The sequence below is a fragment of the Pyrgilauda ruficollis genome, unplaced genomic scaffold (genome assembly GCF_017590135.1).
Source record: "Pyrgilauda ruficollis isolate IOZ18807 unplaced genomic scaffold, ASM1759013v1 scaffold24, whole genome shotgun sequence".
In the NCBI taxonomy this organism is placed as follows: Eukaryota; Metazoa; Chordata; class Aves; order Passeriformes; family Passeridae; genus Pyrgilauda; species Pyrgilauda ruficollis.
The window spans coordinates 11,834,211-11,861,003 of NW_024523648.1; the positions used below are offsets into that span (position 1 = coordinate 11,834,211).

Here is a 26,793-nt window from a genome sequence, read left to right on the forward strand (position 1 = left end):
ATGCTATCAGTGACAGGAGATATTGCTCAGTTGCAGCAAATCAAGGGAAGGGGACAGACAGTCCAGCTGAAAAGGTTACAGCACAGAATGAGGAATCTCCTGTCTCAATAAATTACCTTCCACACTGGTGCCCAACATCCCAGCCAAGTGTTTTCTCAGAGGCAGGAGCTTGTGACCTGCTTGTGATCTGGCTCTAGTTTCAATGGTTGGAGGAAGCAAAGCAGAGCCAGACTTGCTCCATGTTTGGGAAATCACTACGGAAAATTCAGCCTGCAGGAGGCAGTGATTCTTTCCTTCTCGTTTGGGATTAAGCCAGGCCCCACCTGCAAAAAGAGGCCAAGTAATCTGAACCCTTAATACCTGATGTCCACAACCAGGGAACCCACAGCACAGCTCTGTTCTCAGCTCTGCTACCCATCCTCATTGGGACATAATCGATGGAAATCAGTGTCCTCAGGGACAGCTGTCACTCTTCAGGGGCATATAATGGGCTGTAGGGAGTGGTTATCTCGTGACATTCTGCCAGTCATGAGCCCAGCACTTGGCAAAAATTGTTGATGGCAGCTGTGAAGCCAGGTATGAATGATTCACCAGACACAAGTCTACAAGTGTCTGCTTCTTTAATATGAGAGGCTTTGGCAAGACACCACATGAGTTTGCCCAAGGTCTGCAGCTTCAAGTTGCAGCAGGCACCCTGGTGGCTCTGCTGCATTCATGTTTGGGGTGGGCAAGTGGCTCTCCTTGGTAAAGCAACTGCCTGAATTAGCTTTTTTAGGGGGGTTACCACTGAGACAAACAAAGAGAACCAAAACATTGGTTAAGATTTTCACTCTGACAAAACAACGTTTTTGCCTTTCCCTTGGCATCCAGAATTGGCATTTTCACCAGATGGAAAATTTCTCATTTCCAGCCAGCTACTCGGGCTGGCACCAGGAAGCACAAATCACAGCAGAAGCCAGTTCACAGCACTGTAACCACAGCAATTGAATACTTGGTGGCTGTTGCTGCTAGAAACACCAACACAGTTACACCAGACTGCTGGACAAGGGCAAGAGGACTGACCAACCCCTTCTAGCCCTCCATTCCCACCTCACTATTTCCTCTTGGATGCCACAATGCAGATGAAACATCATCTCCTGAGACAACTCACACACAACCTGCCTGCCACACCTGCAGCTGAGCCACTGGATGGGATTAAAAGAGTACTTTGAGACCTGAGAATTTACAGAAAGACACTACTCTCAATTAATGTGACACCAGGAAGCATAAAAGCATCCAATTCCCGATGGGAAGCAGACATGAGTGCTAGGCCTCAGAGCTGCTGGCCCTCAAACTCATGTCTGTACCCTGCTGCAAAATCCAAAAGCACAACTGACAAACTGCTCAGTTTGGCAAAACATTCCTGACCAGCCACCCCCCAGCACTGTGCCTCTTACCCAAGAGAAGGGTAATGCTACATTGTCCCAGCACAAGACAATCACTAAAAAATATGCAGATCTTTAACAAAAAAGAACATGGTCCAGAGTATTCAGCTGACAGATCATGAACCTTTAATACACTTTGTGACATATCCAAGGCATATTTTAAATCACATTTTATTACTATATTCCAAAAAAATAAAACCCAAACCCAACGACCCCCCACCAAATATTAGTTTTAGAAGTTACACATATATAAATACAGTTACAAAAAGGAAAATATTGCCTTAAGAATTCCAGTTACAAAACACAGATGCATTTACTAAGATTAATGTTTAATGTCACTGATCTGAATCTGTGTAAGCCAAAGGAGTCTATTAAAACCAATAGATTTGTCACATGAAACAAGCATTCAGTTATTAGAAGTCTTGTCTATTCACCATGAATTCCACATACTCTGTTCTGTGAATACAAAGTGTACTAATATATTTACACTCTGAAATCTAAACCACAGTGTAAAAAATATAAACCTCTTCAGAAATTAAGACACTTCTGTTACATTTTCTGTACGAAATACTGCCATGCAGTGTTCTCACCTACATCTCAGCTGGGGGGCGAAATGCTCTTTTTGCCAGTGTAGTGCTGTACAGTCTCTGTACTGCTCTTATGAATTTTCCTTTGCAGTTCCCTCAATTTCCAGAAGTGTATTTTGAGCTGCAGTGTCCTCCTGGGCTGCTCTCAGGACCTGGCAGGACTGCAGTGCCCACAGCACCAAGCCCATGCAGAACTGCAAGGAGCATCCCCCCTCCTTGGCAGCTTTCACAGCCACCATTTGAAGGACACCAATTCTGGATCCATCTCACAGGAGTGACATGAGGAGACACCTCAAGCCTGTCATCAATACAGAACTTATTTAACAAATGGTCAGCAAAGGCATTACAGCTTTACACAGCCCATGTTTGTTTTCAGAGAGGGATGCAGGTGTAAAGAAAGGGAGTAAAGAGACCACAATAACATGAGGCTTCTTCTATTCACAGTGCAAATTATCTAAGACTTCAAAAAAGTGACTGTGCACTGCCATTTTTTAATCTAAAAATACTGATTTCTCAGTACTGTTAGGGTATCCTAAACATAAACATAAACTCAAATAAGACACTGCTGGTTTTCACTGTATTTACACCAGCAGATATATTTGGGCCCCAGAAAACCAAAACATTTGTGGTAGTTTCCAGTGAGGCCTTACAATCACCTGATTTTCTTCCTGCTTTACTTTTTTCTACCTCAGCTCCAAACTCTAAGCATTAGCTTTCTTTTCAGGGCCTACATCTGTTGTGCTTCACCCGAGCATTTTCAATGCTCTTCTTTAAATCAGCTACAGAAAACTTTCTGTATGAGTAACATGAGCCAGGAATTTGAATGTACCAACTTCTTGGGGTGTCCCAAGAGCAAAGCAGAAGAGCTGAGCTCATCAAACACATCTTCAATGTGAACATGCACAGAACTGCCCTGTCTGACCAGATACACGCTGTCCTAAGGAAAGCAATCTCACAAGTTGCTAAGACTTAAGAGGGAAATGTACAAGAAGATGAATATTTCTTTTCTTTTGTTTTCATTAATAGAAACAGACTAAAACAACCACAATTTTCTAAGCAAGGCAAGCTACCAACCTGTCTCTTTCTCATGCAGAAAAACAGATGCTGTGTCTGCTGACCAATCTGGGCGATGTGTTAAAAGGCAAATGACAAAACCTCCTAAAACTGGGTCACTAGGCCAAAATGCTACCTTCATTCTCTTGAACAGTAATTTTTCAGGCTCCAGTCAGGCTACCCTAGCATGGACATTAAACCAAAACTTTGCAGCAGCCACATGCTGCTTCTGCCCTTTGACACAACAAATAACCACCTCATTTGTTTCTAATCCTGTCTATAAGACTTTATCCCAGGTGTATATTTACCTGCTTTCAAAGCAAGCTTGGGGTTTCTTTTGCTAAAAGAAGATACCCTGGGCACACACTTTTTTTTTTTTTGCCAAGTTTGTATTTGTTTTGAATGTATTTTGAGAAAGTAATTGGACAGGTGTCTAAAGTTCAAGATGTACAGGAAATTATTCAGCAGCAGATACTATTGACACAGCACCCTTGTGATTCTACAGATCCCCTAACAAATGTTAGAAGTTTCTGTGTTACACCAAACACAGGACACAAGCAGGAATGGATGGCAAAACCTCAATCTCACAGTTCTTGGGCTAAAACATCCTGAATGAACTTCAGTGTACGTTGATACAGGAAAGCATCCTTCTTCTTTGGCTTGCAAATATTTAGATGATTAACATCCACTGGAATAAGGTCTCCAATTCCTATTTCTGGACAAGGGGAAAAAAAAAAAAAAGTTCATACCAGAGTTCATAAGACAACCTAGACTGAAAAGAAGATCTTGCATTAGCAATTTCTCTCTCAAGAACAACTTCTCCTATCTTCAGTAAAACTCTTTGTTCATCATTATTTTTTCATGTGCTAAAAGCATCAGTACACACAGTTATGGCCTGATAGAGCTCTGTGCTGCCACAAAACCCACACTGGCACACAACACCATCAGGTCAGAGTTCTGCTGTCTTTGTTTGAAATACACAAGTGTACATTTCTCCATACAGACAGCTTTGCTGAAACAAAACTTCATTTACTGACAGCACAGCCCTGACTGAGGTTTAAGCACTGATATGATCAGGGATGTAGTTTAATGCATGGTAACTTGAATCTGATCACCACTAATTGCCCATACCCCTCACACAAATACTTTGACATGGACATTACAATTTGGACTACAATGAACCTGAAACATGCTGCGAATCACTACGCACATTTCCAGATAAATGAAATATTTATATTGCATAATTGTAGAATACAAATATTCCATTTTCAGCAACTGATTTTGGGCACACTACAGCATTTATTCTTTCTTGACAGCCATCACTACTAACTTTGCAGTTAGGACGCTGTGACTGCCACATTCCAGTTTATTGTCTATTCATTCATCAGCAAGAGAAACCCTCCATTTTGCCTTGACTTCTGTACCTCAAGCCATGAAAAATTACACTAGAGCAGGATGAAGCTCTGCTTTCACGTGCCCAAGCAGACATGCAAGAAACAGGGAGGTGCCTGCTCATCAGCCTGTCTTTTGAACAGAGTGGCCTGCTACAGACCGGCCATGTGCCCTCTAAAGGTTTTCAAGAGCACTCATGTGCTGCTCTAAGCGTCACCCCCAGAAGAGGAGACATGCTACAAAATTGCAAGTGTGAACTACTCACTTGGGTTCTGTTATTCAGCTCTCTTTTTAACCTTATTTTGTTAAACAATAAAGAAAAGGTCCAGTTTTTCAGTCCTTGCCAATAAAATTGCATCAGCAACATTTTTGCAAAACATTGCTGCTCAAGAGGATATGCTGCAAAAGACTGCTAAATAGTGACTCAGATAAACAGGGATGTATAATCCACCTTTTTCAGAGTACCTAACCTTGCACTCAAGCTAGTGGATTTAGCTGGTGGAAAGTCTGATCTAAAACCTACCAAAGCAGTGTTTTCTGGCTTTACAGATACCTTGGGCAGTGCAAAAGAAAGACTGAAAATATAAGGCTTAAATCAGTTTTCTAAGTTGAGCATACATAAATAAAAGGAAGGGAAACAACATGTATGTTTTCCCCTTCTCCTAAAAAAGACAAAAAGATGGAGGAAACTCTTCAGGAGGCAAACTCTATAGCTGGAGTTCACGAGATGTGGAAGGTAAAGGATTCTTAACACTGAAAACCAGCTTTTTGACTTTTTCCTTCCATTAGCAGTTGATTAATTTTCTTAGTTTTTTAAAGGAGAAAATAGCTGGAATTTGCAGAAGCACCTGAAACACTATGCAGCCCACCTATACAAAGATAAAACACAACTAGTCATAATTCCAAAGGAAAGGACTCCAACATCAGACCAGGGTCTACTCTGCTTTTTTAAAAAATTCTGATTTCAGAATTTATTCTGAATTTATTCTGATTTCAAAAAAATCAAAACAAACAACTGCTATTCTAAGATCTAAATGCAGCTGCTTCTGATCTCAGCAGGGAGGCTCACAAAAACCCCCACACTGTAATGGACTTATTTTTCTAGGGTTTTTACCATAATATTTATCACCTTTTCTTGTTATAGATGCTTACATCAATATGTATCAAATCAAATAAATTAAATGGCTATTTCCTCACTTACCTGCTGACTCCACAGGTACAACATGCAGTTTTATCATGCTGCCTATGTGCGTTGGTAGGGTTTCTGCAAAACTCAGCACTGAAAATTTCTTGTCTTTGGCAAAAGACAAGAAGTCATCATTCAGCTCTTTAAGGGCGGGAGAATCTAAGGAAGAGCAACACAATTTTTGCAGCGTTATAAGGTTATAGCACTCTTCTGGCAAGACTACATTGCTAGAGATGTTTTTATTGCTATGACAGTAAAAGGTGCAGCATTTTGTTTATAATCCCTTTTCCCAACTAGCATATGCAACAATTTCTTCTGACTCCCTCATTCCCCCTCACCTCTGCAACCAAATGAAACAGCTACTTGGAATTACTTGCAATAATTCAACACACAAATCAAAACATAAAAAGGAGGTCTGTTGTTTTCCCCCAGCTTTCTCTGACAGCACAATGAAAAAACCCAAAGCACCAAGAAGGGATTAGCAGAGTTCCTGTTGCTAGATGGTAGCAAAGTGAACCTACCCTTGCTGAGCTCTTTAACCTCCACAGACGGGAAGAGGAGATATCTGGCATTTATAGAATATTCAGCCAGCTGGGAACCATGGTGAGGTACGCTATAAAATACGATTCCTCTGGTGTTGTTTACAATTTTATCCATTTCTGGATTCTTGGAAGCATCCACCAGCATCTTTTTGACTAGAAGACCTGGCAACAGAAGCTGAATTAATGTAGGGATTTAAATCACTGGGAAATAATGACCATGCTATATTAACCATGAAACAACTAACCATATTCTTGCCTTGGTTGATTAGTCCTTAGATTGTCAAATATGTAAGATTAACTTGAAAAAAACCCAAACCACGCTTGAGGAGGCATCAATATAAAATGTCAATGAATTATGCAAATCCAATTTTGATTTGTTTTATGTGTTGCTAATGACATTTACTATATGCCTGATCATGGAGAAAATTTTGCCTCTGGATTTCCATTTACATGAATTTCAACTCGTTGAGTTTTTAAATCAACACAGTAAGAACAAACAGCAAAAACAATCCTTTCAAAATGTATATGCTATTAATTATAATGCATTAAGAAAGTAGACATCTGTTTTTCATTTTTAGGTCTTTGCCAATTTTTTTAATAAACCATTTTGAATAATTGCATTTCTACCTCAATTTGGTCAATGGCTTGCTCTGAAATCTTTAATGCAAATAAATGCTTTGTATCAAGCAGGCAACATGCTTACCACCCATGCTATGGGATACCCACACCAGAGGTCGGTCTCCAATCCCAGCAGCTTTGAGCTTGTCAAGCAGCTCACTGCTCCTGAAAGCAATAGATTCCCTGCAAAGAAAAAACAAACACAGGCATAATGGAGCATGACAGGTTAAAAGGCAATGTTGAAACACAACAAATTTTAGTGCTGCACATTAGGAAAGTGAATTAGGTAAACAAATATTAATTATTTAATTACTGTTTCTACATTGAAAAAAGCCAAGAACTTTTGTAAGGATCGCTTCACAAGGACAATGGGAACTGAGCTAAATTCAGTTTCTTGCTCTTGCTAGAAAGTCTTACTATAACTTTGCTCAGCAAACATTTCTGTTTTCTTGACAAGCTGTTTTATGGAGTTTTAAATAGTTTCATTTACACATTGTAGCAAAACAGTTGTTATTCTATGAAAGCAACATCAACACATAATGAACTGCACACCCTGCAACATGAACAAACCTCATACACTTTGCTAAACAATGCTCAAAAGGTGGAGCAATGTACAGAAATTTAAAAACTAAGTGCATGATCAACCAATACATTTAAAAAATCACAACTAGTGTCAGTTGCCAGACAATCTCCAAATGCTTTCTACTGGAATAGTATGAAAGCATAATCATCTCCATTTTATAAACAAGAAGACAGAGCTCTGGAAAGGATAAGCTACACATTAAAGTTTGAAAATGAATCTACAGCAGAACCAAAACAAAACCAATGCCAAAGCCCAATCCAAGCTTGAAAGTGCAACACTTGCACTTTACTTTGCTCTTTGCAGTGTAACAAGAATCAAACACAGAAGGCCCTTGGGTAATGAAAACATCAGGATATGGGTGCAACCACTGTGCAAAATAATTCACCTCATCTCTATTGGTCTCAGCATTCCCACTAGAAATTGCTTTATAACACATATGAAAAGAATAATCAAATGTGTCTTTTCAGATGAGCAGTATGCTCTAGGCTAGCAGAGACATAAAAATTCACTTTTGAAACAGTGAATGAGACTGTACATTTAAGAGCAAACCTGAGGTTGTTTTTCTACTGCGACCTCATTGTTCCTGCTAGTTAAAAAAATCTTCAATGTCTTTCATTTATTATTTAACCATATAAAATTATAAAATTATCAAATATTATGGTTGGGTGACCATAAATAGCTGGTAATGTAATTTTCCATATTATAATGAAAAAGATATTACCTTTGGGAAAGAAAAAGGAAATCTATGTTTATTTCTTTTAACATGCTTACTCCAGACAGACACAAGAAGAGTTTTCTTAGAATCATAGAATCATTTACGTTTAAAAGACCTGTAAGATCATGGAGTCCAACTGCTAGCCCAAGGTGGACAGCCAAGTCCACCACAAACCCATGTCCCTAAGAGCCTTATCTGCCTGTCTTTATATTATCTTCAAGGATCAGGACTCAACCCTTCCCTGGGCAACCTCTTCCAGGGCTTGACGATGCTTTTAGTGAAGAATTTCTTCCTAATACCCAATCTAAACTTCCCCTGCTGCAATTTAAAGCCAATTCCAATCTTCTTGGACCTGCACAGGTAACCACCTACATGCTCCTTACTGTAATTTTTCTGCCTAATTTCAAATAGGCACATTAACAGCCATGTGTTCCTCATTTTCTCCCTGCTTACATGTTTTCCTTAATGCAATAATTGCATTGATCTTTCATATAGCCAGAGAGAGGAGGGAATGAACAAGTACCAAGTTCCCAGTCTATTATACCTGTTGAATTTTTTTTCTTCCCTGCACAAAAACCACTATTAATTTTCAGATTCTTAACCTGTAAGCAGCCATGCACATGCCCCTGCTGCAGTACACAAGTTGAATTTGCAGTACCAGTTACATGCTGAAATATCTGCACAAATGTTTGAAGGATTCTGATTTAAAGATCACTGAACCTAATAACCAAATTCTATTCAAGACAAAAAACCTTTACAGGTTCAAAGTGTTCTTATTTTTCAACATGTTTGGTGGCAGCATCTTCCTCTGACCTACCCTGTTCAAGGTCAGTAAAAACAGCATTCCTCTGGCAAGGGCAATTACACTCTAATTGAATCAGATACAGTTATTGTATTTAATCATCAAAGTAACATTCTTTTAATATAACAGAATGTTTGCATCAGAAATAGTGTGGCCAGCAGGACTAGGGAAGGGATTGGTGAGGCAGTACCTCAAGTCCTGTGTTCAGTTTTGGGCCTCTCACTACAACAAAGACATTGATGCTCTGCATCAGCTCCAGAGAAGGGCAATGGAGCCAGTAAAGGGTCTGGAGCACAAGTCCTGTGAGGAGAGGCTGAGGGAACTGGATTGATTGGCCTGGAGCAAAGGATGCCCAGGGAAGACCTTATCACTCTCTACAACCACCTGAAAGGAGGGTGTAACTGGGTGGGAGCTGGCCTCTTCTCCCAGGGAACCAGTGACAGGGACAAGAGATAACAGGGAAGGTTTAGGTTGGATATCAGGAAAAATTTCATCAAACAAAGGGTTGTGATGCTCTGAAACAGTCTTCCCAGGAAGTGGTTGAGTCCCCATTCCCTGAAGCTTTTAAAAGGCATGTGGATGTGGCACTTAGGAACATTGTTTTGTGGTGGCCTTGGCAGTGCTGGGTTAATGATTGTACTTGATAATCTAAAGGGTCTTTTCCAGCCTAGATGATTCTATGAAAATATATGCTTCATTTTACCAGGTGTATAAAGCCACAGTACAGTGATTTTTTTACTGTGCTTATGAAGCATTATTGTGTCATTTAAAAAAGACACCCCTTAAGACAAAGTTGTAATTTCATAACTAATAGCATCATTTAGTGTCTCCCTTAACATGAAGCAAAATAGACTGTAAGAATTAATGAAATTGCCACATGTGGCTATCCATGAGGCTAAAAACTTCAGCATACCATGACTATACTTAATATTTTTCCTAATTAGATTTTTCAAAGCATCAGGAAAAGTTAAATTGACTCTCTTTCACAGTAGGTAATCCTAAGGATCAGCTTTACAGGTCTATGTCCTGCCCTCTCCTCCAAACTGCATATGCTGCATTTCTTACCTTTGAGCCTCAACAGGACATTTTGCTTTCCAGTCACTCAAATGGGTGTCATACTCCACAGATATGATTCTAAGGGAAGGACAGTCTGAAGCAAGCCATGTCTAAATTAAAGAAAAGCAAAACCAAAGGAGCTTATAATCGATATACTTAAACTCTTGAAAGCAATGGAGAAAAGATGCTACTATGGGGACAATATCAAAAAATACTTTTGCTCTTCAGTTAACCCCCAAATATATGTTACACCTGGATTATCATTCTTTTATCACATGCTGATGAACTCTAGATGTTTCTGAGCCACAAAGCAGGCAAAGAACAAAGATTCATCTCTAACGCGTGCATTCTTGGCTCCCTCTCCTGGGTGCAACGAGTTACTAAGATTACCAACAGGACTGATCAGTTCAAATTTCAGAGACACTTTTAGTGGCTATACCAGTGAGAGTTTGCTTGGAGCAGTAATTACTTATTGACCAACAATACTTAAATAGCAATCTGCACAAAGTAAGGTACTCAGACACCTAGGTAAGGAAGGGAACTTAATTTAAAATGTTATTCTATAAATCTTCCTCAGCAATAACATTCCATTAAAAAAAGAAAAAAAAAAAAAAGAAGAAAGAGCATAAGGAAAGCAGCCATTGCTTCCTCTTTCACTAGCATGTGAACGATGTTGAGAACATAAAACTTGGCAGGGATTTTTCCTTGCAAGAACAACAAACAAGTCATTAACAAAAATTTATCATCAGGAACTTGAAACTGCCACTTGTATAACGAACTACAAGTAATTGAATTAAAAAAGGCATCTGCCAGACAGTGTCCTTCTAGATGCTCGGGACAGCTCTAATGAATGAGCAAACAGCAGCCACATGTGAAAATGTTACTGTCCTTTACCTTTGGCCAGCACTGAGTATAGTCCTCTTCCCCTTCTGAGGCCTTTCTATCCAAACGCCGGTCAATGTCCTGCTGTCGCCAGGTTTTAAACGCTGCTCCCAAAAGACCATGAACGAAAAGGATGTCTGCTCTGACAGGCTGGCTGATCAACCAAAAGGAAATTTTGAGATATGTGGTATGTGTTCTTTCAACAAATTGGAACTTTTAACCTAAGGGATGCCAAAATGCTTTTTCTAACATTACATGTGACTTCTTACCTTACGGACAACATTTCATGATATTTCAAAGAGCATACTCGGACAAAAACAAAAACTAGGGAAGCACACAGAAGAAAGATATAAAATGAGGTATGGAAAGTACACACCTCACAAATCATAATTTTCTATAATGAAAAACACCTTTCCTGCCAGCTACTGTTCCTGTGGCTTCGTAGCTCCAGCCTTATCATCACATTAGATCTTCACTGTAAGCAGAGTAACACCAATGACCCAGGGAATAGTTGCTACTGACACCCATGCTGGAGATTGCTTTAGTCCCAGACACACCATCACTATTACTGAGGATGCAAATTTACTGCATCTTAGGCCAACATGTGCGGTTGCCAGTAGAATAACTACAAGGCACTGTATCCCAAGTCAAAGTGCAAAGGTTAAACAGTTGCAACCCACACAAAGCAGTAATTAATTTCATGTTTGGTGTTCAGATTTTCCAGACATTACAGTAATACTCTGTCCACACCTAGGGACTGCTCCAACCACTTTTACTGTTCTTCCACTTGAGAATCTAAATTCAGTCCTTTCAACCCACCAAAGAACAGGAGAGGCGAGGTAACATCAGTACAGCAGCACTCTGATGCCAGCTCTTCCAAAGTTTTGTAACAGAACAGAACAAGTAACTCCAGCATGTACAATGACTCCTTCTACTTTACCTGCTACGATATTGTGGATGCAAGACATAAACACCATCTGGATATTTTTCTTTCACCATGTCCCTGTCTAGATTAGCCAAAGCTCTGGATGCATGAGAAGACTGAATGATGTGTGGGGATTTCATTACTTCAGCAAGTACAGAAACCCAACCTACATTGAGAAAAGGAAGAGGCAGGTCAACTAATAGAAGTATCATCTGAACAACAGAATTCAGAAACACCAACCATCAAACCATACATCTGAAAATAGATGTTAAAACTTAAGAATGGCAACGTCAAAATAAATTATTTCAATCTACTCTTTATCTCAGGAAAGTCAAGGCTAAGTAAGTGGAATCTCCTAAATTCAAAAATTCAGATATATTTTACTACCATTTATTTTATGATCTGAAGAAGAAATCCTTCTCAGAAGAAAAAGAAAGTGTATTAGCAAGTCAGTACAGCTGTAGCAAGGACAGATCTCAAATCTCTTTTTGCAGGTAAAATGCCAGAAAGATGGAGACAATGAAGCTTAAAGCATAAGAAAGGCAGAGAAAACAACCTACAGGAGCAATGGCAGGCAAAAAAATCGATGCTTGCTGTGAAAGTACAATAATTTCTAATTTTAAAATCTAGCATAAGAAAAACTCTAACTCTCTATGTGATTAAAATATCTTTTCCATTCTAAAATTTGTATACTGTTTACACATTAGAAACATAAGACAATTAAATTGGATACAATCCTCAATAAAATTTTAAGTCAAAGATACTATGACTTACAAACACTTTATGATACTCTAACTGAGGTGTAAAATTTTCTCAAACATGGATGGGAATTTTCATAGATGCTGAGAAATGTGAAGGAATATCTTTTATGTGTATATGCACAGGTTTCTTCAAAATCCTGATAAATCTTGTTGCTAGCAAAAACAGCCTATAAATCAAAGTTACATTACAGTCAAGTCCATAAATAAAACCTGGGAATTTACTTCGTGAGCATTGTTTCAAAACCATGTACATTATGTTGCTACTAGTATAGCCAGGAAGCTGCTAATTCAAAATCATTTACTGTAGACTGAGGAAAAGAGCAAATTGACATTTGAGTTTTGCCTTAAACTAACAAAACTACTAGGACCTTTGAGGACTGTAATCTTTATTTAAGAATAATGTATTTAAACTATGTTTCTAAGCAGAATTGATGCTGACCACTATGAAAGTTGTACTTAAGAAGAATACTATCTAAAGTCTACTTTCAGTTCTCCAAACACAATGGAAGACTGCCAAGACATTCTGACTAAAACTAACTTGGTCTCTGGTTTTGCACTTCTCTTAAATGAGTCAAGATGAAGAGTCAAAAATAACTGTTCAGAATCAAAAATAAGTGTTCTGCCCCCAGACACCCCATCACAGTAATGCACTACACATTTTTCTTCTTCCCATGCCAGCAGTTTTTGCAAAAGCAAGAGCCTTAGAGGTTCTTTCTTCTTATGCATCATCCAGCAATAAAAGAGAAGCTTTATCAACTCTGGACTAGCAGTATCTGACTGCTCATCTCTGGAGTTTGAAACAGGAGTCAGCAGCTCCCTGGGACAGAGCTCTCAGTACAAAAGGAATTTTAGACAGTGAATCAATCTCTTCTATATATATGGTTTCAACAATTATAAGAATTGAAGAACGGTGTTAGAGTCCAGGACAAAGGCCTTTATGTCCAGTTGCCTTTCTTTAGAAGTGAGCAGTAGGGAAGCTGCAGACCAATATAACAGAGCAATAAAAGGACAATTATACAGCTCTGATTCTAGTCTATACTGTCAGATCTTCTGCAGTCAACTTTGTTTCCATTTGTAGAACTTTATGGATTTTTCATTTCATGAATGTGTCTCATCACTCTTTGAAGCTTTGTGAGTCTTCAACTACCGTAATGTTTTGTAGCCAAGTTTTATTTTGGTCATGTAATATATGGAAAACACTATTTATTTGTTCTGTCTCTTTATAATTAATGTGCAAGAACCTTTGGTCTGGCATTACAACAAACAGCAGATGACCATTCCCTCTTTACCAGTGAAGAGAATTTTACAAATCTCCATCACATTCTCTTTCAGTTGCTTTTTCCATGCTAAGTGTCTCAGTCTAGTTATTTGTGCTTCATATCACAGCCACTGCAAATTTTTAATCACCCTCACCATCTTTTCCTGTGCCTTTGCTACTTCTCCTCTGTGTACAAATGCACACTGTATTTGATATCAGACATCAGCTTGGATTTATAAAACTGCATATTGACATTTTCTATTTATTTATTTTATTTCTTTATCTGAAATTTCTAGAATAGAAATCTACCACTGAGACAGCTTTCCTTTTACCTGCACGTACTATGGATGAGTGAAGACGTTCATCCAAAGCCATGTTCCCAATAATGCGGATTATGTTCCTCTGTATCTTGGCTGAATCTTTACGTAGCTGATATATCCTCTGCAGTAGCTGGAGGCCTCCTTTAGCTTCAATTTTATCACAGTGAGAAGAAATCTGGCATTACAAAGTAAATACAGTGACAATAAATAGATGTTCTGCAAAAGGTTTTTTAGATGCTGTTAATTCATAAATTAGGAAGTTTTAAGAAGCAGGTATAACACAGCCCCTGTTGCATGGAAATTATATTAATCTAGAATTTATTATGCTATATTTGAAGAGGAAATAGATGTTTTAATATGCAAAATGCATAATTCCTATGAATTGACAACTTGAAAATCTCCAAGTACCACCTCTCTACCCTTCCTCATGTCTGAGAGGGATGAAATGGTCTCCACTTGGCGATCAAATTTCAACTCAATTTCGAGAGTCTGAACAGGTCAATTGTCTGTATTTGCTAAAGCACTATCTCAACCACAGCCACATGTCCATCATTTTAATTCCTTCTCTTCAAAACAAAAAAGATGTTTTACATTCCAAATAGTACTGCTATCATTACTGATCCTAAGAGAAACAATATAGTCCAGATGAATATGCAGCGTAGCTTTGGAACTGCTGATATCCTCAAGCCTGTGGCTTTCAACAGGCATTTGGAATGAGTACAGTCACAACCTGCTTAAACCGAAAATCTAGAATATAACAAATTCCAGACAAAATCAGAATTTCTATGTATATGGAAGATGTGAAAAGAATACCAGGAAGCTGCACTTCATCCATCCCAACTATCAGTAACCATTTGATGTTCTCAACACTGTTTTTCAGCGTTCTAGGCTTCTGAACAATTAAGTGTACACAGAAGAATGTAGCAATAGGAAACAAGAAGCAACACTGTCATAAAATGTCTTCCATACTCCTCATCTGTGTCTACAAAAAGCAGACTGGTCCTGGGAAGGTCACTGTATTAGCTGCTTGCTGTGCAATATTCTGCCCAAAGAATACCTTTGTGTATGGGTAAGGTTTGCATTCTGTTTTGGTTTCTGATTAGAGTGAATTCATGACACTATTTTTCTTTGTGAAAACCTGGCATTACATCCTCAGAGCCACCCTTTTACCTCTTCAAAGATACATACAGGCACAGTACAGGGGAATTTGTAAGGAATTTGAATTAGAAACAACAGAACTTACACTCTTTGTGAAAACCTGGCATTACATCCTCAGAGCCACCCTTTTACCTCTTCAAAGATACATACAGGCATAGTACAGGGGAATTTGTAAGCGTGAATTAGAAACAACAGAACTTACATGCACTTCCTCATGAGAAAAAACCCTAATTTGTTACAGGAATGTGTTCATTTCACACCCATCTCATTTGTTTAAACATTCTTACAGAAGGAGAACAGGGTAGCAGACAAGGAAATGGCAACTCCTTCCCAATACATGAGAGTGCATTAGAGAGGAATGTCCATAAATGTAGCTTTTCAGTTATAGTTTAAAGAAAAATTACCTTAGAATGCTGTACTAAAGCCTGCAAGCAAAAGAGTTCCACTGTCTCTGAAGGGATTTTACCCAATGTCTCACAATATGGAAGTCCATTTCCTCCAAAACACCATAAGCCTCCCTGAAATGAAAAAACATAAAAATAGTAACACATTCCAAATGGCTACATAAAAAAGAATTTCTAATCTAGAATGTTAAGTGTGTAATGATCTATAGAAATTGCTTTAAAGAGTGCACAGCATGCATGCACTTCTCAAAATGTACAAATTACACAACAGTACATCATAAAAGTATTTACTATTTTTAACTGGAAATATTAACTAGATTTTCAGTGTGTAGTTTCCTTAGTCTATTAACTTCAAAACATACAATAAAGGGGGAAAAATCTAGTATTTTCATTTTGTTAATGAATGTCATCTTTTAAGATCATTTGCTTAAGCATAAAAAAGCAAGAATCAGCATAACTCTAGACTTGCAAAACTTAGAAGAGGAGGAAGAAAGGTCTTCAATATGTGGCTCAGCCTCAGAAGACCAGTCTCTCAATCACGCAGCAGAAAGACCAACATAACCTTGATAAAAATCAAAATACTTCCAAGTGTGATGTCTTACCAAAGCTCCCTTTGTAGCACGAGCTCTGGCTGTGAAAACAGTAAAGCAGTGATAGTGTAAAAATAGCACACATAACTCTGCCATAGAAAATAAAGAGTTATTGCACTCTGGAAACTCTAAACCAAGACTGACAAGCATTGTTATTAAAATGACATTCATTTTTGTTATTGCATCTTATAAAAAATAACAATCACTGATTAAGGAAGTCAGAACTTTTAAATTCACAAGACTGAGTGGATGAAACTGACATAAATATTATTTTTAAACAATAATGGCACTTTAAATGACATTCCTAAAGCCACTTAAGAAGTTGTTGCACAGACACAGTTGGAGAATTCCTAGATCCAGGTCCAAACAAACCACAGACTACTGCAATTCTGGTTTAGTAACAGGGACCTATTTCAAAGAGGCACTTCCATGTGATGTAACAGAGTTTACTATTTAAGGTGTGCTAACAACCTGCCATTTTACTAGAGACTTAAGTGAGGTTTAATAATCTCATCAGTATAAGAACATTCAAACAACAGTAAGATGAAATGTGAAAAATCATTTTATGAGCACTACAAGGGGAAAGAATATTTTGGACAGAGTGTTGCAATGTCTGCTTAATGGGAAGGCTTGTAAGATATAATCTTTAACTACACCTTTCAACTAGCACAGCTGGGAAATACAAACAAGCTTTCAAGCAGACAGACTGTATTTACAAGAGATTTTGCTCATGTTCTACTCATGTTCTGTATTTCTCTTACAATGTATTTCTCTGTATCCTCTTACAATGATAAAAATATAGAAAAAGATTTGTATCTTTGAGCTCTGCAGCAACAAAGAGCCCAAACAGTTCTGTTCTGCAGATGGAAACTCACCCTTTGTGCAGCAAGAGTCTGGCTACTTTCACGTAATGCAAGAGATGTGAAGTACTGGACACATGGATCAAGACCAGTCTGAGGTAAAGATACCAACAACAAGCGAAGTTCATCTTCTATGGGATAGTCCTGTGAGAAGTAAGCATGAACAGCTTTTAGGTTATTTTGTTCAAAGCATGAAGTGAAATGCAGAAGAGAGAAATATTTGAAATAATGGAATCAGCCATACTAATGAGGCCATAAAATATGAACCTCGGACTTAAGTACTTTGTAACTTCAGTTTAATAGTTTTATCTGTAAAGACTTTGGAAACTGATAATTACAAAACCACCAAATAAATGATAAAAAGCAAGCTTTACATTTCATATTTTGGTGATATTATTCTAATTGTTCCAAAGAGCAGAATAAAAACCAGCTCCTCCTTGGCAGAGGAAACTTAAAAGTTCACCCTTAACTACATAGAAATTCTCATAGAATCATAAAATACTCAGAGTTGCAAGTGACCCACAAGCATCATACAAGTCCAACTTATGGTCCTGCACAAGACCATCCCAAGAATCACACCATGTGCCTGAGAGCATTGTCCAAAAGCTGCTTGAGTTCTGTCAGGCCTGGGGCCACGACCACTTCCCTGGGGAGCCTGTTCCAGTGCTCAACCACCCTCTGGGTGAAAAACTTTTCCTGATATCCAACCTAAACCTCCCCTGACAGAGCTTCAGGCCATTCCCCCAGGAGCTGTCACTGGTTGCCAGAGTGAAGAGATCAGTGTCTGCCTCTCAGCTTCCCCTCACGAGGAAGTTGTGACTGCAATGGTCTCCCTTCAGTCTCCTCCAGGCTGAACAGCAAGTGACCTCAGCCACTCCTCATGTGGTTTCCCCTCAAGGCCATCCACCATCTTTGCCCTCCTTTGGACACTCCTCTAATAGTCTAATATACTTTTTATACTGTAGTGCCCAAAACTGCACACAGTGCTCAAGGCGAGGCCACACCAGTGCAGAGCAGAGTGGGACAATCACCTTCCTCATCCACCAACTTGTGATGCTGTGCTTTTGGTGCTGCTCCATTAAAATGAATGTATAAATTATTAGTAAAAAATAAAACATATTTCTTTTAATGTTTGGTCTGAAAAACTAATATAAGTATTCATTTAACATATATTGATATATTGATTGATATATTGATATATTGATTGATAGATCCAACCAAGTAATTTTATTTGCCCACCATCACTGAACTTGCTGTTATTCTAATTCTTTGATAAAATCAGAGATGGAGACTTACTTGGGTAGAGTTGCCACAATGATTTGATTCAACTTCCTAAGCAGCAGATTGGCAACTCTTAGCTTCAATCACCTAGCAATCACACTGCTGTAAAAATATATCCATAACCACATACCAGTGTAACCTAGTATTTAAGGACTGACTGGAACAGATCCTCTATCACATAATGTTACAAAGGCAAAAAAGCAAAGACTGAGAATACCACACCCAATCAAAGCTGATATTCAGAGTTCTGTTGGTTAAGATACACAGGTATTTTCTGACAGGGCCTTCTGCCCCTCTTCATTCTATTAGCAGTCCAAAACACCTTGAATACTATACTTCATATGCCAGTTCTGTTTATGGAAGAAGCTGCTGACATGAGTCCTCAGACCATAATATATATAATAAATACACACACATTTAAAATGTGTTAAGCTTAAAACTAACTTTAAAAAAAAAAAAAAAAAAAAAAAAAGCAAGGCCAAATTTATTTAATAAGGATCTGCTGGCACCCAAAAGCTGACAGTGAAGAGGTGGGCCTACAGCAGAGCACCACAGTACTGCTGAGGAGACAAAAGGCCTCCAGGAGCATGCTCTGTGTGAAGGATTCTGTCAGTGCCAACAAGGCAATCCAGGATGATTTCTTCACATTGACCACTGGATAGAGACAACCAGTGTGTCTGTCAGACTGGTAACTGGCTCAGACTTCACTGCTTGTAAATATGTCATGCGGATAACAGTCCAAGAATAATAATTGATCAATACTTCCAACCTTATTTCTTTCCATCATGCTACTCCCTAATGAAGATATACCCCAAAAGTGTATCACATATTACAGTTTTGTATTTTGGTATTTTACTACTAGTCAGTTTCTTTAGAAGAACTTCACTTTCAACAAAAGTTAACAACAAAAAAAAGAAGTAAGCAACTAAGAATTATCTAATACTTACTCTTCCTTTACTTACAGTCTTTATTTTTGGCAATGGTGGTGGAGGCAGGAAAAAACGAAGGTCAACATCTTTGGAACGAGCCAAACCTATAGCAGTCCTTTGATCACAGGTTTGAGCAACTGTGACATACTGATAATCTGTTGTACAAGAATTTCAATGTTAGAGTTAAAACTACCCTTATATACTTAATTTTGTTTTAAATGTAGTTTGTGATCTACTTTGTAAATATACTTGAAAAGAAGAACCATCTCTCTGCAGTCTACTTAGAAAAACCCTTTGATTTTCTAACCACAAATTCCAAAAGTTAAAAACTGCAGATGTTAGACGAGCACTACACTGAGCTGAAATACACCTGGACACTAACTGTTCATTATAGGCCAGTTTGATTTAGTGGCAAACTGAAGGAAAAGAAAATAAAGTCTTGAAGTGGATCAACACTTTTTTCTACAAAAATTTGCTTCTATTCCTGTTACTGTTATACAATTCTAGAACAAAACTGACAAACAATTTAAAAGATACTTTTTACAGTCATAGATTGGCAACACTTTTCCTTTGGTTGAGGCAATTTATACCTGCAAACTGAACTCACTGGAGCTGAACACTTTGGTCCTAGTTGTGAAAAATCAGCACATACTTTCAGTCCTAAACTTTCTTGACTTGGTTTTGAAGCATCAGGTTTAAAAAAAGCCTGTTTCCCTCATGAGGCAGTCGGCAAGAATAATCAGTGTTTGTGAAATGTCCAAATACTACAACAATGAGCACTACAGAGAAAGAGAGATAACAAAAGGCAACTAAATTCCTGATACTGGATATCTTGTGGTCTGAAATCACCTGCTAACAGCATTCATCTACAAAGGACAAAGCTCAGTTTTGGTACATCCTAGCTTTCAAACATTTTCAAACACACTTTGCTGGTGTAAATTCCCTGTGGAAATTATTTAGCATTTTAAAAAGGCAATTTGAAACAAGATAAATCCCACAGCGTGGAATTGCACTGGAAAAGTGAGAGCCACAACTGACTAAATTATCAAAAATGAGAGTCCAAAATGGAATGTCACCTAGTTGATGTAGCCTGGTGATGGAGGGGAGAGGAGGGAACACAAATACACATACACACACCTCCCCTTTACTTGGGGTTTCAAGGGTATTTGCTGCCAGAGCAAGAGGGAGAACTTATTAAATAATAACTAGGACAAAAAATGGCTTACAGATAATGCTTGTACATACAAGCCCTCTACCTCTGGTTTGTCATTACTACCTATCAGCCCCTAACCAATTTTTATTAACTTAACCAAGGGCCTTAAACTCACTCCTACAGAGGCTTATAAAAAAATAAATCACTGCCAAAACTTGTGACTGCATTAGCAATCCCAACAGAAAATCCAAGGAACTAAAGAGCATGAACTGCTCTCCATGCCACAGCAATGGTTACAATCCTCTGGTGGGGAAACAGAGAGATGCCTGCACTGCAAACACTTGCACTGTGTCAGGGTATTGGGAAAGAACAGCTACTTGAAATGTAAATAATTCCCCCACATTTTAGACCAAGTTTCAGAGCATATTTATGCTTCTTGCACCTACTAGCTTTTCTTCATGTTATCTGCAAACTTGGAACAGCTAACTGAGACTCTGTGGAATTTCTGGGACAAATTAGGCTACATCAGCATACATTACCATGCCAGTGACTGTTGCTTGCCAGGTCTTGCACAGCCTGCAGTCGGATCGCTTTGTCTTCTGACTGACTTCTCTTTAAGAGAAGCCATAAGGCACACTCATGATCTTCTCCATCAAATGTACTGAATTGTTCTTTGACCAGGAAACAAATGAAATCCAAGTTATTATTAATGAGCATTTCAACCACCCATGTTTCTATTTGTGGAGTATGGAAATACGCTGTTTTTTAATATTTGAGTATTACTTGTTCACAGTAATTTAGAGTGTAACATTTTAACCTTAAATTAGTACAATGAACAAGGACAGAATGACATCAGTGAAATGCTGATCCTAAAATGGTGAGTTTGTCTCATTTTAGTGGCACCAAGTAGTTATTTCATGTATCTACGTAACACACACAACCCCTGGCTGGCACTTACCAACCAGAATTACCAGCAGAAGCTGCAAGTTATTAGTAACCCTTGAGGTTCTGACCTTGAAGAATTAATTTCATAAGATGACAGTGGAGATGCACATTGCTATAATCATTTAAGAGAGAGTTAAATGAGAATAGACAGCATGCCTCAGGAGCACAGTTTCTGATACAAATGGAAATTCTTGTTCAAAATTATTTGAAAAAGTATTCAAAGATCCAAAAAACTGTGCTGCTTTCGGTTAATGCTGTCAATTTGATGAAAGCATACATACTTTTCTAAAATGAGACTTTGAGAGTATTTCATCCCACGAACACCTTTTTTACATAAAAATGATATCAAATATTAACTTGGTATCTTAACTTTTAAATATCTTCTAGAACAAGGAAAAAAACAACCCTCAAATCTCCTCTTAACCATCAGTTTCATTTACTTTAAGAAAATAAATTGTTTTAGTACACAGAAAATAGACGACTGACTGATAATCCATATAAATATAGAAATTGTAAGCTATATTATCACTGTTTCAAGAACAAAATAATGTGTTAACTTTGTAAGAAAAAAATGTTTTACTTCCTAACTGCCCTACTTCTTACTATTAAAAAATAAAAATCATAGATAAGTCCTGCTTTTGATACCTACCGTTAAAAGGTCTCCGGAAGATTTTAGCTTCTGTTTCTAGAATTCTCCTCACTGCTTTATGAATTTCTTTTCTGGCTTTGTATGTAAACCCTACAAGAGTATTTTTATATTACTGGAAGTCTGAAAGACAGTTCTCTCATCTCACTTTTCACAGATATATGGAAAAAGAAATACACACACATATACATATAGACACTGTATAAAGAGAATTATTTGATATATAGAGAACCATGTATAGAAAGAACTATCTCAAAAAAAAAAAAAAACCCAAACCAGTCAGCAGCTTAAAATAAATTTGGTGACATCTCTTGGTAACAGACTTAAGGAAATAAACTTTACTTGTTATATAAGGATGATTTCCAGAAACATTGTATTCTATTAGAATTCTGTTTTCAGAACTCAAACAATTATGCATCTTACCTTGATATTCACTTGGACTTAGAGAAGCTGTACGTACATATACATAGGATTTAAGTTTTTCTTGATGTAGAGCTTGAGTATCGATTTGCAGTAACTTATTTAAGGACAGGACTTCATATGTAATGAATACAAAGCCTCTTTAAAGAAAAAAAAAAAGCTGCATATGAATATCAACTACAACAACACAATAAAAATATAGCAATCGCATTGGCATAAATCATAGAGAATTTACAAAATAAATAATAGTCTGTAGATTATTTTAATTTAGCAAAGTAGAGAAAAGGCTATAAAATACTTGAAAAAACTTTAACTATCAGAAACTGTGCTTCAAGACTATATTCTACCATGTCTAATGTCCCCTAATATTATCACATCTTTTGAAAGATACACATATTAAAATTTTAACTGTATCCACAAGTTACATATATGCTCATTAGTTACAACTTACCCTAGTATAAGTGATCCAGTTACCTTTGCAATTTTTCCTTGAAAAAATCAAAACCAAATGTCAAACAAAGTCGTGTGCATCACCTCAATATAAACACAGCTACCATTTGATTATCAGACAGTAGGAATACCAACCATTAAGAAAAAGCTTTAAAAAAAATGTCCATTGTTCTCTAGCTTTCAAGAAATTATTAACCAAAATTTACAACTGGAGAAAACATTACTTGATTCAGATTTCCTGCTCTCCTAAGCAAGATGATAAAACATGTATCCTGCCAGTGCTATTTACTTTGAATATTGCTACCTCTCAATTGCATGCACTGCTCAGCTACCAGAATCAACAGTTAACTTTCTCTGCCTGTAACATTAGCAGTGATTTGGAACTCCAAATAATTTTAAGGAGTTAACTTTTTCTTAAATGTTGCAGCTATTTCTTCAGTGTATATTATTACATATAGGACTATGCATGTTTTTTTGAAAAGTCCTGCAGAGTCTCCATGAGCAAATACTGATTCAATTGAATTATATTTAAAAAAAAAATAGTTCAATTGAACCTAATTTATAAAGCAAACAGATAATAAATACATGCTACTTGCAACAATTTGCCTTTTAAACAAAATTATTCCTTCCAGATTTCAGCTACTTTGTAGCTACAAAGTTGATCTGATTATCTGTATATAAGGATCTCTATACAGAGAAACTCTAATCATTACCAGCAGCAGCAAACCCAATGTAACACATCTCACCTATCATGAATAATTTCTTTTCCTCAGCATGAATTGGGAGATTTGCCCCACAACCACTGCTACCAGCTTCCATCTTTGTGAGGCCGTAAGAATTTTGCATGCAGACAAGAGGCAGCAGCTACATGTTGAAGAAATAACTGGCAGAGAAGTTTGAGAAAGAAAAAAATGCAATGCTTCCTGTACAGCAGAAATTGAAATATCCTATCTTTAATGCCCAGAAATAAATTTCAGAATTATAAGAATTGTCATTATATGTTGAAGACACCAAAGAAAACAGAGACTTACCTGAGCTTGACGTAAATAAGGAAAAGAAAGAATAGAAACAAGCTTTAGTCACTGTTTATGAATGTAAACAGTGAATAAAGAATGGCTCTAGAGATTACAAAAAAAAAAATCAGATACTAGTGGAATTGAAGATAGTTTAAGGAGATCACATTTAGTTAGGGAAAGACCCTCATCTAGTGTTTGTACCAGATAATCTGCTGGGGTCATATTACACATCACTACGCAAAGCAAGGTCAGAAGCAGAGAGCAGGGACAAACAGGAGCTTTTAATCACTAAGCATTCGAGGGCTTAAAACTTCAGTAGCTTTTAATTATGCATGGTGTCATGTCATTCCTTTTTATTAACACTTCAGATCAATACATAATGAATGGTACTTACTGATATCATTCCAGGGTAGTTGTTTTTTTGTGGCTGGACCAGAAGTTCCTATTTTTCTGTAGCAAAATACACAGTAAGCAGCCACTGACATTCTGCATATTGAGGGGGAAAGAAAAAAAGTAATGATTGATTTGAGAATTACAGCAGAAATCCTGTAGCATTTTTTTCCTGTCTTTTTACAGCAAAGGTCATGATGGTAAAGGTCACAATAAACCATGTTTATGTCATTTTGCTCCATAAAAAGCACTCCAATTAAAGAACTCTATAAATTTCTCAATTTATGGGCTAAATAATGGGCTGAATTTCAATTATAAGAAAAGTTTAAAGCAGTTTTTAATCAATTATGTTACTGTTGATTTTAGTGACTACGTATCTCCAATTAACTTCTCTGTGTCTAGGTTTCCTTTCCTACTTCTTAGTCACTCTTCCCTAAATACCAGATATGGTCCTATCTCCATCAAGACATTACCCAGTATGACACAGGCATTAATACAACTCAGTAACCAACCCCTTTTAAAAGTTCATAATTTATTGTGTTGGCAAGTAAGTCTTTTATTTTGACTAACAAGACTTAAGGAACTACTACATTAAAAAAAAAAAACCCAAAACTAACACTTTTTGCATACAGTGCAGAAGTAACATGAAACTCCTATCTTCTAAGTGAAATTTTAGTGTCTGCATTGGTGCAATTGTACTAACTGAAATATTGAGTTAATGTGTCTATAGTGATGAAAAACACACCGGTATCTCCCACATACAAATCGAATTCTTGTCAAATTAGATCTCTGTTACCGTAATCACAATTAACCCAAAACGATAAAATATCACATGTGTAAACCTGATGTTGAAATATGGAAGCCTGATAGTCTCCTTGAATTTAAGGTAATCTCTGCAGACCAAGCAAAGTGTTTATATCACTTTTATCGTCAGTGTCCAACAGCTCTGAACAAGGGGACTCTTTTTGTGTCCTTCTTTTAACATGTCTTCCCTCTTTTCTTATTTCCCCAAAAGTTTTGATTTTTCTCTTCTCTCTTGCTTGTGTTTGGGAGATTTTTGAAAAACAACAGCATTACCCCAGCACTGTCAAAATCACTGCAGACTGCTTTTTGACTTCTGTCATTTCAACATTGTTTATCATTTCACTTCAACAGAGTACACCACACTGTGAAACACTTTTAAGACTTTGATCACCAGTCCTCTAGAGACACCTCTCCTGCCTCCAAACCCCATCTCATGACAGCTCCTTACCACCTTTACTCACAGAGTCACAGTACTCACATTTACTCCTCTCTCTAACCACAGTCTGAAATAAACATGTTGTTCAGTGACAGCAAGTGCCACAATTACTAAAATTTAAAACATGCACCTGCAAACACGAAGGAGGACGAAGTGAGCACCGCTCCTCTGTTGCCAGGAGCTCCTGTTCAGGTCCGAGGGCAAGCATCAAATCATCAAACGTTAAGGGTCTGGAATGGACCTTAAAGATCACCTAATCCCAACACCCCTGCCATGGGCAGGGGAACTCCCACCAGACCATGTTGATCACGGCCTTTTCCAGCCTGGCCTTGAACACTTCCAAGGTTGGGGCATCCACAACCTTCCTGAGAAATCTGTTTCAGTGTCTCACCACCTGCACACTCAAGAATTTCTTTCAAAATAGCTAATCTAAACGTCTCCCCTTTTCATTTGCACCCATTACTCCTTCTTCCTGATTAAGTGTCCCTCTCTGACTTCCCTGCAGGACCCTCCAGACAGGGAAGGCTGCCCTGGGGTCTCCACGCAACCTTCTCATCTCTAGGCTGAGCCGCCCAAACTTCCTCGCCCTGCTTTCACAGGGGAAGCGCTCCAGCCCTCTTAGCAACTCCGTGGCCCATCTCCAGCCTTGCTCTAGCAGCTCCGTGTCCTTGTGATGTTGGGCAGCCCAGGTGAGGCCTCACCAGGGCGGAGGAGGGGGCACAATCGCCGCCCTGGACGCGCCGCCCGCTCCAGCCGGTTGCTCTCGGGGCTGCGAGCGCGCACTGCCGGCTCACGCTCAGCTTTTCGTGCTTAGGCACATACAAACATAACGCAAAAGGACCCATTTCGCACCGCTCCACAGCTGGCCCAGGCAGCTCCGAGCCCCGTCCCGCACCGGGGTGCGGTCCCCACCTACCCGCCCCGCGACTGCGCAGCTGGGGCGCACTGGAAAAAAAGACAAAAACACCACCGCAAGCCCAACTTTAAGCGATGCAACACGTAAACGGGCAAGGAGCCAGGCTGGGGTGGCTCTGTGCCTCTTTCCAACGGGGAGAAGCAGCGCACTGCGCTACCCTGACCCAGCCCGCCCGTCCAGCGCCGCCCGCCATCCCCGCGCCCCCCGCCCAGGCCGCCGCTCCCACCTTCCGCCTGCGCCGAGCTCCCAGCGGCGGCCCCCGCGCGCCGCGTGACGCCATCGCGCCGCCGG

General features: G+C 38.5%; 1 protein-coding gene across 4 annotated transcripts; it reads right to left on the reverse strand.

The window, feature by feature from the left end:
* Window positions 1-1,533: 1,533 nt before the first annotated feature.
* SERAC1 (serine active site containing 1) lies at window positions 1,534-26,793 on the reverse strand. 4 transcript variants are annotated; one of them, XM_041470043.1, is made up of 18 exons: window positions 26,729-26,771; window positions 24,351-24,442; window positions 23,687-23,823; window positions 22,942-22,978; window positions 22,494-22,630; window positions 22,074-22,163; window positions 21,019-21,150; window positions 19,360-19,481; window positions 17,132-17,260; window positions 15,667-15,780; window positions 14,117-14,279; window positions 11,781-11,931; window positions 10,853-10,994; window positions 9,968-10,068; window positions 6,888-6,985; window positions 6,164-6,346; window positions 5,658-5,801; window positions 1,534-3,779 (listed from the first exon to the last, which is right to left on the reverse strand). In XM_041470043.1, the coding sequence occupies exons 3-18, from the start codon at window positions 23,784-23,786 to the stop codon at window positions 3,649-3,651; spliced, it is 1,974 nt and encodes a 657-aa protein (XP_041325977.1). In that variant the 5' UTR covers window positions 23,787-23,823; window positions 24,351-24,442; window positions 26,729-26,771; the 3' UTR covers window positions 1,534-3,648. The 4 variants fall into 4 exon arrangements, with proteins under 4 accessions (XP_041325977.1, XP_041325976.1, XP_041325979.1 ...); XM_041470042.1 differs by lacking the exon at window positions 23,687-23,823 and having other exon boundaries at window positions 26,729-26,793; XM_041470045.1 differs by lacking the exons at window positions 23,687-23,823; window positions 26,729-26,771 and adding an exon at window positions 25,717-26,211.